A 14,676-nucleotide genomic window follows, 5' to 3' on the forward strand; every position below is an offset into this window, starting at 1 on the left:
GACACTGATGTCCTCAGGGCCTTGATTTTAAGGCGGGAGTATTGCTCATGCATCACCTGCGAGGTGAAGTTAGAGCCTTGGTGTAGGATAAGTATAACATTAAAGTTATGTGTTATAAAGAAAGGCCCTGATTACCAAGTAGAAGGAAGGCCTTGAAAATAATAAGTAATAAGGGCAGAAGGAATAAAGTAGGGAGGATGTCTGGTGCAAAGAATAACTAAAGAGATAAGGGGAAGTTTCTGAAAACAAGGTCCCTGATCACTAGGGGTGACTACAGATGGTTTTAAATCAAACGAAAAGTCTGTCTTAAAAAGAACCAAAACAGCCCTTCCCCAACCCACACACCAGTGTTACAACCTGTGTGAACCCAGGTGTAATGGGAAAACTGTTGGCTAGCAAGATGGAGGGGAGGAAAGGCCTTGTGAAGAAAGGAGGTTGTTAAATTTTATCTGTATTAAGACTAGAAATAAGAGTGAACTGTCTCTAATTGGTTTTTAGCTGAAGTCAGTAACTGGCAATGACATCACTTGTTTGTTAAAGGGTATAAAAAGTAAACTCTTAAAGGGTTCATTGCGAATACCTGCCTGATCACACTGAAGCCGACTAACATGGGTCTAAGCACTCCTGGGTTTATCCCATTTGTAAGTATCTTGACCAAATGCTTATAAATGTAGGTCTACAATATGTCCGGATTTCCCCGGACATGTCCGGCTTTTCGGTCTATAAATAGCCGTCCGGGGGGGGATTTTTAAAACTCTAAAACCGGATTTCCCCCGGTCAGCTATTTATAGACAGAAAAGCGGCGGCCAAGTACTGCTGGGCACCCAAAGCCCCTTCCCAGCTCCCCCCATCCCCTGCAGCCTTACCACGCTGTCTGGCCCCGCAGCTGTCTTCCCCCTCTTCCACTCCCCTGAACGCTCCGCACCCCTGCTCCTCCCCCTCCCCTGCTTCCCGCGAATCAGATCTTCGCGGGAAGTCTGAAAAGAAACAGGGACAAGCGGGAGGCAGCAGCAGGTAAGCTGGGGCCGGGGGGCATGAGGAGGAGAACTCCGGGGAGGCGCGGCCCTGGCCGAGCGGCTCTGTCCGTGCCCGGCGGCCCCAGCGGCTCCGGCCCAGCTTGAGCCCCTGCGGCTCCGACCCCGGTTCCGGCCCCAGGACAGCGACCCCGGTTCCGGCCGAGCGTGCCAGCCCGGCGCCGGCCGAGCACCCCTGGCCTGGCCCGGCTTGGGTCCCAGCAGCGCCGGCCCAGCCCCGGCCGAGCACCTCCAGCCCAGCCCCAAGCCCCGCAACCCCAGCTGGAGCTCCGGCCGGAGCTCCGGCCGATTCCTGGGCTCTTTAAAGCCGGCCCTGGTCAGGGGACAGGGAGAGGGGGTTGGATGGGTCGGGAGTTTGGGGGGGGCTGTCAGGGGGGCAGGGGTGTGGAGAGGGGTTGGGACAGTCAGGGACAGGGAGCGGGGGGGTAGATGGATCGGGGTTCTGGGGGGGCTGTCAGGGGGGCAGGGGTATGAAGAGGGGTTGGGACAGTCAGGGACAGGGAGCAGGGGGGGTTAGATGGGTCTGGGGTTCTGGGGGGCTGTCAGGGGGGCAGGGGTGTGGAGAGGGGTCGAGGCAGGCAGGTAGCAGAGGGGGTTGGATGGGTCAGGAGTTCTGGGGGTCCTGTCAGGGGGCGGGGAGCAGTTGGATAGGGCATGGGACTCCCCGAGGGTCTGTCTGGGGGCGGGGGTGTGAATATGGGGTGTGGGTGTGGATAAGGGTCGGGGCAGTCAGAGGACAGGTAGGGTCGTAGGGGGTTCTCAGGAGGGGGCAGTCAGGGGACAAGAAGCAGGGCGGCTTAAATAGGGGGTGGAGTCCTAAGGGGCAGTTAGTGGCAGGGGTCCCAGGAGGGGGCAGTCTGGGGACAAGGAGTTGGGGGGGGTTGGAGGTTCTGAGGGGGGGCAATCAGGGGGTGGGAATTGGGAGGGAGTGGATGGGGGCGGGGCAGGGCTACAACAGGGCTCCTCCCCCCCAGTGTCCTCTTTTTTGCTTGTGGAAATATGGTAACCCTAATAAATGTTTTGTCACTGTTTGGATGTAGTAAATTGTTTATTATTTAGGATTTTTAGAGCAATTGTGTAAGTACCAATTGGCCTTCAGATTTGATAAAGGAATGTATGGTTAAATTGGTGTTTGGTGATTTCCCATATTAATAATTTCAATTATTAATAATTCCAACACCCGGTCAATCAATATTTCCCACAAGAAGCTGAGCCAGGCAAAGAATCTCATAAGCTCAGGAGTAATCACTGTCACCTTAGCTGAAGGTGAGGGCATGGCTTCAGGGTAGTGAGTGGCACAGTCCAAGTATATGCTGACTTCCTGAGGAGCTCTTCTCTGAAGGCCTCACCATAACCATCCCTATTGTCTCAAATGGGGTTTCCACTAAGGACATTGAGACCAAAGGAGCCTTTGGGACAGTCTTAGCTACCACATACTGACACTCAGGGCAGGAAAAGAAATACTCCCTTACCTCATGGTACACCCCTGGCCAGAAAAAGTGATTCAGAACCTGGTCCGGGGTCTTCTCACATCCTAGATGTCCATGCAGGGAATATTGTGTGCCAGCTGGATTACAGCCACTTACGGTACCAGTAGTTGAGCTCTTATTGCTGCTGATTGCAGGTATCATTCCATGTGACAGAGCCTCTCTTTCTCCAGGACAAAGTGGGAGTACTGTCCCAGGCACTGGGAGTCTGCTGCCTTCCCATCTACAGACATCACCTGTTTGTAGGCATGGCTCAGTGTTGTGTTGTCATGCTGCTCTTGGACGAAGCTTCCCCCTTTGTAGTAAGGTCTCAAGGTCCACAGCCAGTGCCGGCCATCCCTGTGTCTCTCTGGCAGTCTCTGGTCCCAAGAATGTCCCTTCCTAAGGGTCTTCAGAGTACCTCAGGCCCCCTAGGTTGATGGGTTCCACAGGCCAGGGCCTGCCTTGGGGCTCAGTTGTGGCATGGATAAAATCATTAATAATTTGTGAAAAGGCTGACCAATCTCAGCCTATACTCACTGGGTATTCTAATTTCTCTGCTAGCAATACTGTAGTTAAGTCAGTGTGGGCCCCCACTGACACAGGGCTTTGTCTCCATATATGCACTGTAGGCAAATTGTCCCCTCCGTGTCAATTGTCTTACCCACTAGGGGGAGCTTGTATCACAATTTGGTTACACTGGGCCCACGAGCCCCAGTACCTCCTTCCCTTGGACCCAGGTTGGTCAACTTGGGGGGAGTCTGCCTATGGACCCTCTCTTTTGCCATACAACCCCCTGTGTAGTTGCACTCCATCAATGGGCACTCTTTCCTCATGTGCCTGTACTGCCCACAGGCAGGGGTGTGCACAGGAATAAAAATGTGACCGCTTTTGGAGAGACAGGTTCTGTGCCCCTGCCATGGCCCCGGGGCCAGAGGAGCTGTCAGCTCCTGCCCCAGGGCCAAAGGAGCTCTGTGCCCTTGCCAATTATTGGGGGGACATGTGCCCCTGCTTGCCTTCCCTTGTGCATGCCCCTGCCCACAGGAGTAGCAGGTTACCAAGCTTGGGTCTGCAGGCTCCTTTCTGACAGGGGACATATTTAGACTATGAGGGAGACCTTTGTCTGAGCTTAAGGATTCCAGCCCAGTTGTCTGTGTCACTGGTCAGTTATCTGGGTGATGCTTCATCTGAGCTCGGCTATGGACCCTTTGACTGCGAAAAAATTATCCATCAGCTGCTTCATGTCTGACAATGACTCAGGGCAATGCCAGAGAACCCACTCCCAGCCCCTCTCTGAAAGTATGGGCATGAGCTGCTCAATGAGAACCAACTCTGCAACTTGAGTCCTGGAAAGCTCCTTGAGGGGAAGCCAACGCCAGCAATGCTCTTTTAAACCTTGCCCTAAAGTTCTGCCAATGTGTCTCTTTGGTAATATCCAGAGACTCTAAAATAGCAATCTTCACCCAATTGCAGTCTCTAGCCTGCTCTGAGCCCAGGTTACAGTGAGCCAACTGTGCCTGTCTCATTAGGGAGGGAGCTAAAAGAACGCCTGAATCTCCAGAGGTTATTGAGATGCTAATGCTGCCCTCTCAAAGGTAGTGAAGAATGCCTCCAGAGCACTGTCAGGGCCCATCTTAGTTAATGTCTGGCACAGGTGAGAGAGTTCCTCCTGGTGAATTGGCCCTACCAGGCCTCCCTGTGCAGGGGCTGGGGTTTTTAACTGTGGCAAAAAGTCTCTCTGCAGTTCTTGCTGGTGGGTCACAATCTCTTTCAGCAACTGCTGCTGTGCTGACTGGGCCTGCTGCTGGGCCATCCACGGCTGCAACATCTGTTGCTGGCATTGTTGTTGCTGGATGGCCTGCTGCTGTTGCCATTCCACCATCTAGCGCTCAGGATCCATCTCAACTGATGCTCCCTCTCCAAGGACTAGCACAAAACCTCTTTCTCTCTCAAGACATTGTTTCAGGCACAGAGCCTAATGCCTGCATCCTTCACCACACATAGTCAGCTGTCTCTCAGCCTGGGCTCAGCTGTCACCTCTTGTTCTTGGAGCCCCCGCTCCTGGGCAAGCTCACTGTCTCCTGTAGCAGTTGAACTCACTCCTGGGTTCCTTTCTGAGTCTAATTACTCCAGACCCTGGCACTGTTGCTTAGGTCCAGCTACAGGGCACAGATGGAGAGCAGATGGCCAGAGCCCCTCTCAGGGCTGCATGTCCCTCTGCCCTAAACAAGGGGAAGGGGAAGGAAAGGCTAGTCACTGCCCTGGGGTGTGCTCTTGATGTCAGATATGGAGCAATCGCTTTGTGAGAAGTATTCACCCATGGTGGATAGGGTGTTTCTGTCTTTTATTTATTTTAGTTTAGACAAACTACAAAGGCTTGTCTCTGACGTCAGCAGAAGTTGATCCCACGGAACAGACGCTATCAGCACAACCCTGCCTCACTCACAGAAACACACACAGAGCAAAATCTCTTCCTGCCCCTGCCGTGCGCAGGCTGGCCTGCCTCGGCCCCCCGCCCCAGCGCGGCGGAGCTCCCCTCACGCGGCGCCCGAGGAACCAAGAGCTGCTCAGGGCGGCCCCGCCTTGTCCCGCCAAAGGCCCCGCCAGCTCACGTGACCTACAAGGCCGTCCGACAAGCCCCGCCCCGCCCCCCCCCCGTGCGTGGGAGGGACGCGGTGTCTCCTCTTCTCCCTTCCCCCGTGTCACCGGGCGATTCGCTGGGGGAACGTCAGGCCCCAGCTGCGGCGCGGGGCCGGAAGGGTTTGGGACGCGCACCTCGGGCAGACGCTCGATATAACGAGCCGCGCGTGAATCGGAGGCGGCTGGAGTCTCCCCACCCCCCCCGCCGTGAGTAGCCACCTGTCCCCGCCCCAGGCACCGGCGCTCGGGGTTTCTCGCTCTGCTGGCAGAGCCGGGCCCGGCCCTACCCTGCCGCCCGCCCCTTGTCTGCGTCCCAGCGCGCTGCGGTAGAACGTCGCACGGCGCGTTCGGTCACCGCGGAGCCGCGGCCGCTCTCACCCCGCAAAGCTAAAATCGCCTCGGGCGCCCGCCCTGCCCGCGGCTAATGGTACCGGCAGGATTGGGCACGTCACTGACCTATGCCCGCTCCTCGCTAGGGCGATCCCTGAAACGGGGTGGGGGCATAGGGACAAGGGGACGCGTTTTAGCGTCAAGGGCAATTTAAATCCTACACGTATTAGCTGGACCACTTTACCGACGTCTTAAAAAGTTAACCTGCATATTTATGGTAGACTAGGTTATTAAATACTTTTACTGCTCCTGAGGGAATTCTGTGCCAAAGAAATAAACGTTTTGCACAGTTCTGCAAATTGTGTTTGTAAACAAATAAATGTAGAGGCTCCAGCTGGGAAATGGGGAGCACAGGCCACTGGCTGAACAGAGATGGGAGATCACTGTACAGCTCCCCCTGGGACAGGGAGGTGAGGCTGCACCTGACACTGACAGTGCAAGGGCTGACCCTGCCTCTCCAGGCCAGGCTCACCAGATGTGGGCAGGCAGGCTCAGCCCAGCAGGCTGGGGGGTGTGGGGAGACTCCAAGTGCTGGGTGAGAGGGCTCTGTGTGGGGCAACCTGGCTGCTGGCAGCTTGGTTACAGCTGTGGGGGGATCTGGATGAACAGGGGCTGGTTGGGAGGTTCTGGGTGCAGGGGCATTGGGACTCTGCAGTGTGGTCCAGGGAAAGGTGGGTGGGGCTCAGTGGGGAGGGCAAGGGGGGTTCAGAGTGGGGCTGGGTGCAGCTAGTTGGGGCTCAGAACAGTGGGGTGCGTGACCACTCTTGTGGCTTTCCTTTGCTTCCCCAGCAGCAAGTCATTTTTCTGCAGCGATGCAAAGAAATCTGGAGCGAAGGGGACCATGAATTCTGCACATGCGCAGTGGCAGAGAATTCTCCCAGGAGCAATGTTAATGACAGTACTGTAAAATTACATTGCAGGGGGGAAAAACAAATACAATCAGATACTATGCTTCCCGCCCTCCCCCTTGCAGGCTTCTAGTAATATGCAGCAAGTGGAAACAACCTTCTGTAGCGCCATCTTAGCACTTCACCACTGGTGCATTGTCAATATCTATCATATTTGGAAGAAGGAAATCTACCTTGTAAACACATTGATTGTGGTAGCATCACTATTTTGGTATCCTGGGAAGAAAGTGAGTACAGCATGATTGCCTTTAGTAATGTGTTTGTACTTGAGGAGTGCAGATTATGAACTTCTCATACCGGACTTTCACAGACCTGCCTCTCCTTTCACACATTATCTGATAATTTTATTAAAACCATGGTAATCCCATCATCGCTGAAGAACTGTTTTCAGTTATTTTATGTCCTCAAGATTTCAGCAGCTGGCTTCAAGTATACAGCAAACAGAGGACTCATTCTACAGTCCGTTTCTAGTGATGTTTACCAGAATTTGGCTGTGGAAGATTGGATTCATGACAACATGAATTTAGAGAACAGACAGGTTCTTTTCCTTTGGAGAAATTCTCCCACTGTGGTGATTGGGAGACACCAGAATCCCTGGCAAGAGTGTAACCTCAAGATAATGAGGAAGAAGAACATAAAACTGGCTCGAAGGAGAAGTGGGGGCGGAACAGTTTACCATGATCTGGGCAATATCAATTTTACTTTCTTCACATCCAAGAAAAAATACGAGAGAATGGAAAACCTAAAATTAGTTGTTAGGGCTCTAAAAGGCTTGCGACCCCAGTTAGATGTGCGTGCCACAGACAGATATGATCTCTTGCTAGATGGGAATTTTAAAATCTCAGGTACTGCTGCAAAGCTAGGAAGGACTGTTGCTTATCATCACTGCACTTTACTATGCAGTGCAGATAGGTTTATTTTATCTTCTGTACTGAAGAGTCCTTACAAGGGGATAAAAAGCAATGCCACTCCTAGCATGCCTGCTTTAGTGAAAAATCTCTTTGAAGAGGATCCTACTTTAACATGTGAGATGGTCATGGATGCTGTTGCTGCAGAATATGCAAGATGCCATCAAATTGACCATCATATTACCCTAATAAACCCATCTGATGAGATAGTGTTTCCTGGAATTAATAATAAAACCAAAGAACTACAAACCTGGGAATGGATATATGGCAAGACACCAAAATTTAGTATTAGCACTTGCTTTAACATGGTGTATGAACAGTCTCTCCTTGAAGTTAAAGTGGATATTCATGTAAAGCATGGGAGAATTGAAGTTTGTAACATAGATTTGCCAGAGCAGTGGCTGCCACCAGCAATGTGCAATGAACTACAGAAAAACCTAATTGGCAGTAAGTTTTGCCCCAGTGAAACCACAGCATTAGCAAGTGCGCTGCTGAGAATATGTCCACAAAACTATGAGTTGCACAGCAAATGGAGTCTCTTATGTGAGAATGTGATGACACTAATGTGATTTTCATAATGAAAGTGTAAGTCACATCTTTGATACTAACTAGTGCATGATTTACTAAAATTGTAAAATAAAATCTGGTTATTTTCAGTATGTTCTGCAAGTTGATTTTATAGGAGTAAGCTACTACTGAAGTAACTTTCTCTTGATTTATCTACTAAAGTTATTGGAGTCTAGTGCTTTAGTTCATGACTGATTGTGTAACTACTAATTAGACTGATCATAAAACTAAATTTCATGTTGTCAGCACTGTCAACATGAAACAATTTCTCAATTACTGAAGATTAAACATGTACTTAGTCACCCAAATACATGAAGATACTTCAGACTAGATCTATATGCTAAGAGTTCACATCTCAGAGGCAGTGATTTACTGGAAAGCTATACTGGATTTGGACAGAATGACAGTTCATTTTAAGAAGACTGTAAAGCCACTAGTCTAATATGAGGCATTTTGATACATTTTGGTAACTTCTGAGAGCTTAAAGTTAAATGTTTACATGGAGTATCTGCTTTATCTACATGTTAGGCTCTAAATTAAATTTTATTCTAGACTTTCATTTTATGGTCTAAATTAAAAATAGTAAAGTTTGCATGTTAACATCATGAAAAAAATCAGTTTCAGTAAATAATGGGCCATGGACTTGCGACCAGCTCAGATACCATGCAGGAGAACTGCATTTTGATTCCTGTGTCTTGCTCTCTGGTCCTTAACTGGAAGGATAATGGCCACAAAGCAGGACCACACATTTAGATAGTCTGATCAAGTATGGCACATTCTGTTCAGTTATCTTCCATTTATCAGTATGTGGGCCCCTCAATACATGTTCTGCCATTAGTAATCAAATAAGTTAATCACTGAAACAGAAGGCTTTTGAAGGCTGTTAAATTGTAGTGTGATTGCCAATTGGTATTTCACAGAGGACTCTGCACAAATATTCACTGATTTTACAGCTCTCCACCTTGTTTAGAAGGAAACAATTGGCCTTAATTATCTAGTTAAGTAAGCTACAGTTTAACATGGTGTTTTCCTTCAATCCTATTGTTTTTTCTTTAAAGTATAATACTAAAGACAGTTGCCTATCTAACTTCTGTATATTTGGATTTTTTGTGTTGAATCAAAAACATTTAAGTTTGTGGAGTGTATACAATTTACAGAAACTTAACTAGTCTCCTAAGCACTTGTGAACTTTCAGCACTGCTAATTCATCATTTGATAGAGTAGAACCTCAGAGTTTACGACCACCTTGGGAATGGAGGTTGTTTGTAACTCTGAAATGTTCGTAACTCTGGACAACATGTTATGGTTGTTCTTTCAAAAGTTTAGAATTGAACATTGGCTTAATACAGCTTTGAAACTTTACTATGCAGAAGAAAAAAGCTAATTTTAACCATCTTACTTTAAATGAAACAAGAACGGAAACAGTTTCCTTACCTAGGCAATTTTTTTTTTTAAACTTTCCCTTTTTTTAGTTTACATTTAACACATTACTGTGCTATACTTGCTTTGTCATCTCTGCTGCTGCCCGATTGCGTACTTCCGGTTCCAAATGAGGTGTGTGATTTACCAGTCAGTTTGGAACTCTGGTGTTCATAACTCTGAGTTTCTGTTGTACCTTGCTTTAAAGTGTTACCCCATTTAGTTTAGAAATTCTATCAATTCAAACTGCAAGTAATCAAAAATATAAAAAAATATAGTTTATTCCATAAAAAATGTATACTACATGTAATTGAGAGAAATTAAAAGCAGGCATTTAAAGCTTGTAAGAGCAGTAATTAAATAACAAATATTTGGTCATGTTTTCTTTGTATGTTTAGTATGAAAGACATCCACTGTTGTTTCATGACATGGTCTCAAATCAAAATCACAGTATCCAAGGCAAAAACGACCCTACAGAAAGGAACACAATTTTAGAATAAGCCACTTTGTAGTTCAAATTCATTCAAAAGAAAAGACACACATACCTGTGGTTTCTTAAAATAATCAAGCCCTCTTCCAATCTTAATCATCCATCCATTGTTGAATCTATTTAAAAATTCACAATGTTATGCCATCTTCATAAGTTTACAAACTGTGGGTACATTTAACATAATTAGGAAAAAAAGACCTTAATCATATCTACAAGTTATGCAAATTGCTCCTACCATTTTAATCACAATTTCTAGCTAGAGTAGATGTCAACTGTATAATACAATAACTCCTCACTTAAAGTCGTCCCGGTTAACGTTGTTACACTGCTGATCAATTAGGGAACATGCTCGATTAAAGTTGTGCAATGCTCCCTTCTAATGTTGTTTGGCAGCTGCCTGCTTTGTCCACTGCTTACAGGAAGAGCAGCCCGTTGCAGCTAGCTGGTGGGGGCTTGTAACCAGGATGGACCGGCAGCCCCCCTAAGTTCCCGATGCTGCAGCCGCCCAGCAGGCTATCAATCTGCAGTTCAGCTGTCCCTCCCCCCACTGCCATGTGCTGCTCCTGCCCTCTGCCTTGGAGCTGCTCCCAAAGACTCCTGCTTGCTGTGCAGAGGGGGAAGGAGAGAGGCTAATGTCAGGGTATCCCCCTGCTCCTGCACCCCACTTACCCCTTCTCCATATAGAGCAGGGAGGGGACACGGACAGAGAGAGCTTGGGGCAGCAGCTGCTGTCTCAGCTTCCTGATCCACTTAAAAAGACAATGCACTTAAGAGTGTGGTCAGCTTACTTAAAGGGGCAGTGTGCATCTCTCTCTCTCTCCCACACACAAGGTGTGTGTCTGTCTGCTATGCTGTCTCCCCTCCCTCCTGTTCGTGCTGCCTTGATGAGAGGCTACATTAACAACAATGTGTTAACCCTTGAGGGCTCAGCCAAGTGCTAGTTCATCATTTAGCAGCAAGGCACTCCCTGGGAAATATCCCTCCCTCTTCCACCCTCTAACTTCACCACCTCAACCAAGCTTAACAATCACCATAGCTGTGAATAGTATTAAATAGTTTGTTTAAAATGTATACTGTGTGTATATCTATATAATATATAGTTTTTTGTCTGGTGAAAAAAATTTCCTTGGAACCTACCCCCCCATTCACATTAATTCTTATGGGGAAATTGGATTCACTTAACAATGTTTTGCTTAAAGTCGCATTTTTCAGGAACATAACTACAACGTTAAGCAAGGAGTTACTGTACAGCAATGTCTTGTTTTAAAAACTAGATCCCAGTAGTCCTAATGTTGAACATAGTATAAAACTATGAAGAACTTACTTTACTGCATAAAGTAACTGCCTTCTGCTTTGAATGACATTTGTAACCATGGTTATAAATAATTTGTCAGGATTAAATAATTTGAAATTAATTGGTTTTCCGCATCACCAACCTTATTTCTCGATCATGAATTGAAGATGAAAATGAGACATTCAGTGTTACTCCATAGTTCTTTAGTGATTGCTTTATTTCTTCTAGACTACTTGTCTGCTGACTCTTTCCACTGCCCTGTTAAGAGTAAAAGTTGTTTTTTCATCATGCATGTTCCAATTGTGTCCATTTATCTTCTTCAATTCACTAACACCACTTTGTTCTTATACTTTTTTGCCAAGTCTCAAAATGCTTATGAAGACAGATAAGTTATACTCTTTTTTGCAGATGGGATGACTGAGGCACATTGACTGCCGTGGCCAAAATCACATAGCAAGCCAATGACAGATTATGGACAAGGACTCAGTTCTCCCCCCTGGTCCCATGCTCTAACCACGAGATATGCTGCCTCCCCAGTACACTGAATTATCTGTCCAGACTAAGATTTGGGCTAGAATAAGTACAATGACAACGAGAGGGTTTATACTTGTCATAACCCCAAAATATCAAAATGTATCCAGGCCTTCCTAATTATAAAGAGTCTCCCAACAGAATTTATTTAAATGGTGTTTCTTACAATAGACAGTTAACTTGGATAATATAAACATCTTTCTTCCAGGGTCACTTCCACTTAGGATTCCACATAAGGTAGAATTTATTACTTAGCAAAATATTTGGAATTACACTATTCAGTGTTTATGTTAAATCCTCTTGCCCTGCTTGCATCTCCTGTTGAAGGAGGGAGGGCCTCAGTCTGACCAATATTGGTAAATATGAATAATAGATGGTTATACATGAAGTTTAGATACTTACTTCATCATAGGAAGTGAGGAGGTGGATAGTTTTCACTTTGCAGGGCCCCTTAACAAGCATCTCACAGAATCGTAAGAAGTTGTAGAACTGTAAGAGTTAGTTTGATTATTTAATAACTGAAAAAAATTATTATAGTTTTATATGTAAGCTACTTTCAAGATCCACTTGCCTGGTGAACATGTCTAATGTATGGGTCCTCTACCCAAACTTCTGTAACAGTCTCATTAAGGTAGTCTTGGAAAACCTTCTCATAGCTGAAACCAGTTGCATTTTCTTCAATTTTAATTTGCTGGTGGTATTTACCATCTAAAAAAGAAGCATCCCTCACTAAACAAGACAGTGCAATCATAAATATGTATTCTATAAATCCTAGGTAACTGTATAAGTTCAGATGTACAAGTGCATCATTTCATGAACATTTTAAAAAATGTACAGTACAACTTCATACCTTCTCTTTCTTTTTCAATATGTTTTTTAATTGCTTCAGCTCTCTCCATGTAGTCAGATATTTTTTGTCTGTAGTGAGCTTTTTTTGTTTCATCTTTTGTAGCTGTGAATCAAAAATATTCAGATCATCTCAAAAAAGGAGGACAACTACATCTGGTAATTATTCCCCAGGATAAAAAGTCCTCTGATATTTTTTTCATTCAACAGTCTATACGAGGAGAGAGAAATCCTTTACTGGACTTACATCCATGTCCAAGAACCAGTCCCCTTTACTGGTTAGTTCTCAATATTTTTCATTGTGTGTACCTATGCTTGGCAGTATTTGATTTTTTAAAAATAATTTTGACTGATAATATCAATGTTTATTTTAAGCACTTTTAAAATTTTCACAGTTCCAGAAAATTATGGGTGGGTGATGAGACAACAATTATTTAATGACAGTAGGTGTTGAGATTCAACAAGTTAAAGCTTTTTAATGGTTAAAACACAAATTATCAACATCACATGTCAAAATATGCAAATTAAATATTCTTAAGTGAAACTAAAGTTCTCAAGCAGATTTTTTTTACATTATTTCTGTAAGTTTTGATTATTATTCATGGAAATACTTCGTCAGTACACAAATATTTAACGTATTTCTAGTGAAATCAACCCTTACCAACATTTATCAATAAAAATCTAAACCTTCCAAACCTACATATACCCCAGGATAAGCTTCTTGAACCACGGGGGGGGGGGGGGGGGAGGGGGGAGGGTGAAAGAGAGGAATGTAATAGCTATGTACTAGACAAAAAAAGTAAGTGGGGGCCACTCAAACACAGCAGCCAACCAGCCTTTTGATTTTATTAAGTTTCCAGGAATGGTCTGTTTTTCCTAGGACTGGTCTACACTTAAAATGCTACAGTGGTGCTGCTGTAGCACTTCAGTGAAGATGCTATCTATACTGACAGGACAGGTTCTCCGCAGTGTAGGTAATCTCTCATGGACCTTGTGCTATTTACAGTGGGGGTTATGTCAGTTTAACTGCATTGTTCAGGGGTGTGGATTTTTTATACCCCGAGTGATTTAGTTATACTGACCTAATTTCCTAGTGTAGACCAGGCCTTAGTCATTTATGAACAGTGAGGCCCAACACAGGCACATAACTGTAACATGCCCATCACCACCGCTCTAAGGGTTCAGCACATACATGAATGTTATTAGGGCTGGGCTAGTCTACACGTAAATCCCTTCAGTGGCACAGCTGTGCTACTTCAGCGTAGACACTTCCTATGCCAACGGGAGGGGTTCTTCCACCTCCCCAAAAACAACAAGGAGCCCGGTGGCATCTTAAAGACTAACAGATATATTTGGGCATAGGCATATGAAGAAGTGAGTTTTTTTCCCACGAAAGCTTATGCCTAAATATATCTGTTAGTCTTTAAGGTGCCACCAGACTCCTTGTTGTTTTTGTAGCTACAGACTAACACGGCTACCCCCTGATACTTTCCACCTCCCCAAGAGGCAGTAGTGGTGCTGTCTACACGGGGATTTAGGTCATCTTAACTACACCACTAGGGTTGGATTTTTCACACCTCTGACCAATGTAGTTAAAACAACATAATTTTCTAGAATAGACCAGGCATTAAAGAGGCAGCACCTGCAGGTCAGCCAGAGCTGGGCTCCCTCCCGCCACGCACCCTCCGCAACCCCAGAGACAATGACAGCCCCCACCCTCAAACGTTTGCAAGCTCGGGACAGAGCAGCATGAACTAGTCTCTGCCACGGGGTTGTATTGGCGCTGCGGCTCCCGACCTTTCCCGGCGGAGCGGGGCGGGCAGGAAGCCAGCTCTGGGTGGGGTGGGCTCCAGCGCTGGAGGGGAGATAGGGGCCAGCCCGCCGGTACCTTTCAACACCCGCAGCAGCAAGTCGATCCCCTCCTGGTAACACACCAGCGACTCCTGGAAGCGGGACGCCGAGTCCAGCTCCACCGCCCGCTTCAGCGCCGCCACCGCCGGGGGCTCCAGCGCGGCCACCGCGCCCGGACCGGCCTGGGACATGCGGGCGGGAAGCGGCACCCAGCAGGCATCGAACCCCCAGCTGGACCAAGCCTGCGCGCGCCAGCAGCAGCCACCACCTCCGGGAGCTGGGGGAGGCGGTCACGTGATTTTCAGGACCCGGAAGAACTCGAGACGGTCGCC

The 14,676-nt window shown here is 46.8% G+C and overlaps 2 protein-coding genes across 2 annotated transcripts; one reads left to right on the plus strand and one right to left on the minus strand.

Moving 5' to 3' along the window:
- Positions 1-6,252: 6,252 nt before the first annotated feature.
- LIPT1 (lipoyltransferase 1) lies at positions 6,253-9,251 on the plus strand. The gene has a single exon (XM_034757964.1). It carries the CDS (start codon positions 6,794-6,796, stop codon positions 7,913-7,915), a length of 1,122 nt encoding a protein of 373 aa, XP_034613855.1. The 5' UTR covers positions 6,253-6,793; the 3' UTR covers positions 7,916-9,251.
- Positions 9,252-9,595: 344 nt separating this feature from the next.
- MITD1 (microtubule interacting and trafficking domain containing 1) lies at positions 9,596-14,666 on the minus strand. Its single transcript, XM_034757965.1, has 7 exons — positions 14,382-14,666; positions 12,498-12,599; positions 12,219-12,355; positions 12,050-12,136; positions 11,259-11,374; positions 9,878-9,938; positions 9,596-9,803 (listed from the first exon to the last, which is right to left on the minus strand). Exons 1-7 carry the CDS (start codon positions 14,533-14,535, stop codon positions 9,708-9,710), a joined length of 753 nt encoding a protein of 250 aa, XP_034613856.1. The 5' UTR covers positions 14,536-14,666; the 3' UTR covers positions 9,596-9,707.
- Positions 14,667-14,676: the final 10 nt, after the last annotated feature.

Source organism: Trachemys scripta, chromosome 1 (assembly GCF_013100865.1).
Source record: "Trachemys scripta elegans isolate TJP31775 chromosome 1, CAS_Tse_1.0, whole genome shotgun sequence".
Taxonomy (NCBI): Eukaryota; Metazoa; Chordata; order Testudines; family Emydidae; genus Trachemys; species Trachemys scripta.

Coding starts and splice junctions, on each gene's coding strand:
- MITD1 (XM_034757965.1), bottom strand. CDS start 14,535: ATGTCCCAGGCCGGTCCGGGCGCGGTGGCCGCGCTGGAGCCCCCGGCG. Junction 12,356..12,497: donor TATTGAAAAAGAAAGAGAAG/GTATGAAGTTGT, acceptor CTTCTTTTTTAG/ATGGTAAATACCACCAGCAA. Junction 12,137..12,218: donor ACATTAGACATGTTCACCAG/GCAAGTGGATCT, acceptor TAACTCTTACAG/TTCTACAACTTCTTACGATT.
- LIPT1 (XM_034757964.1), top strand. CDS start 6,794: ATGGTAATCCCATCATCGCTGAAGAACTGTTTTCAGTTATTTTATGTC.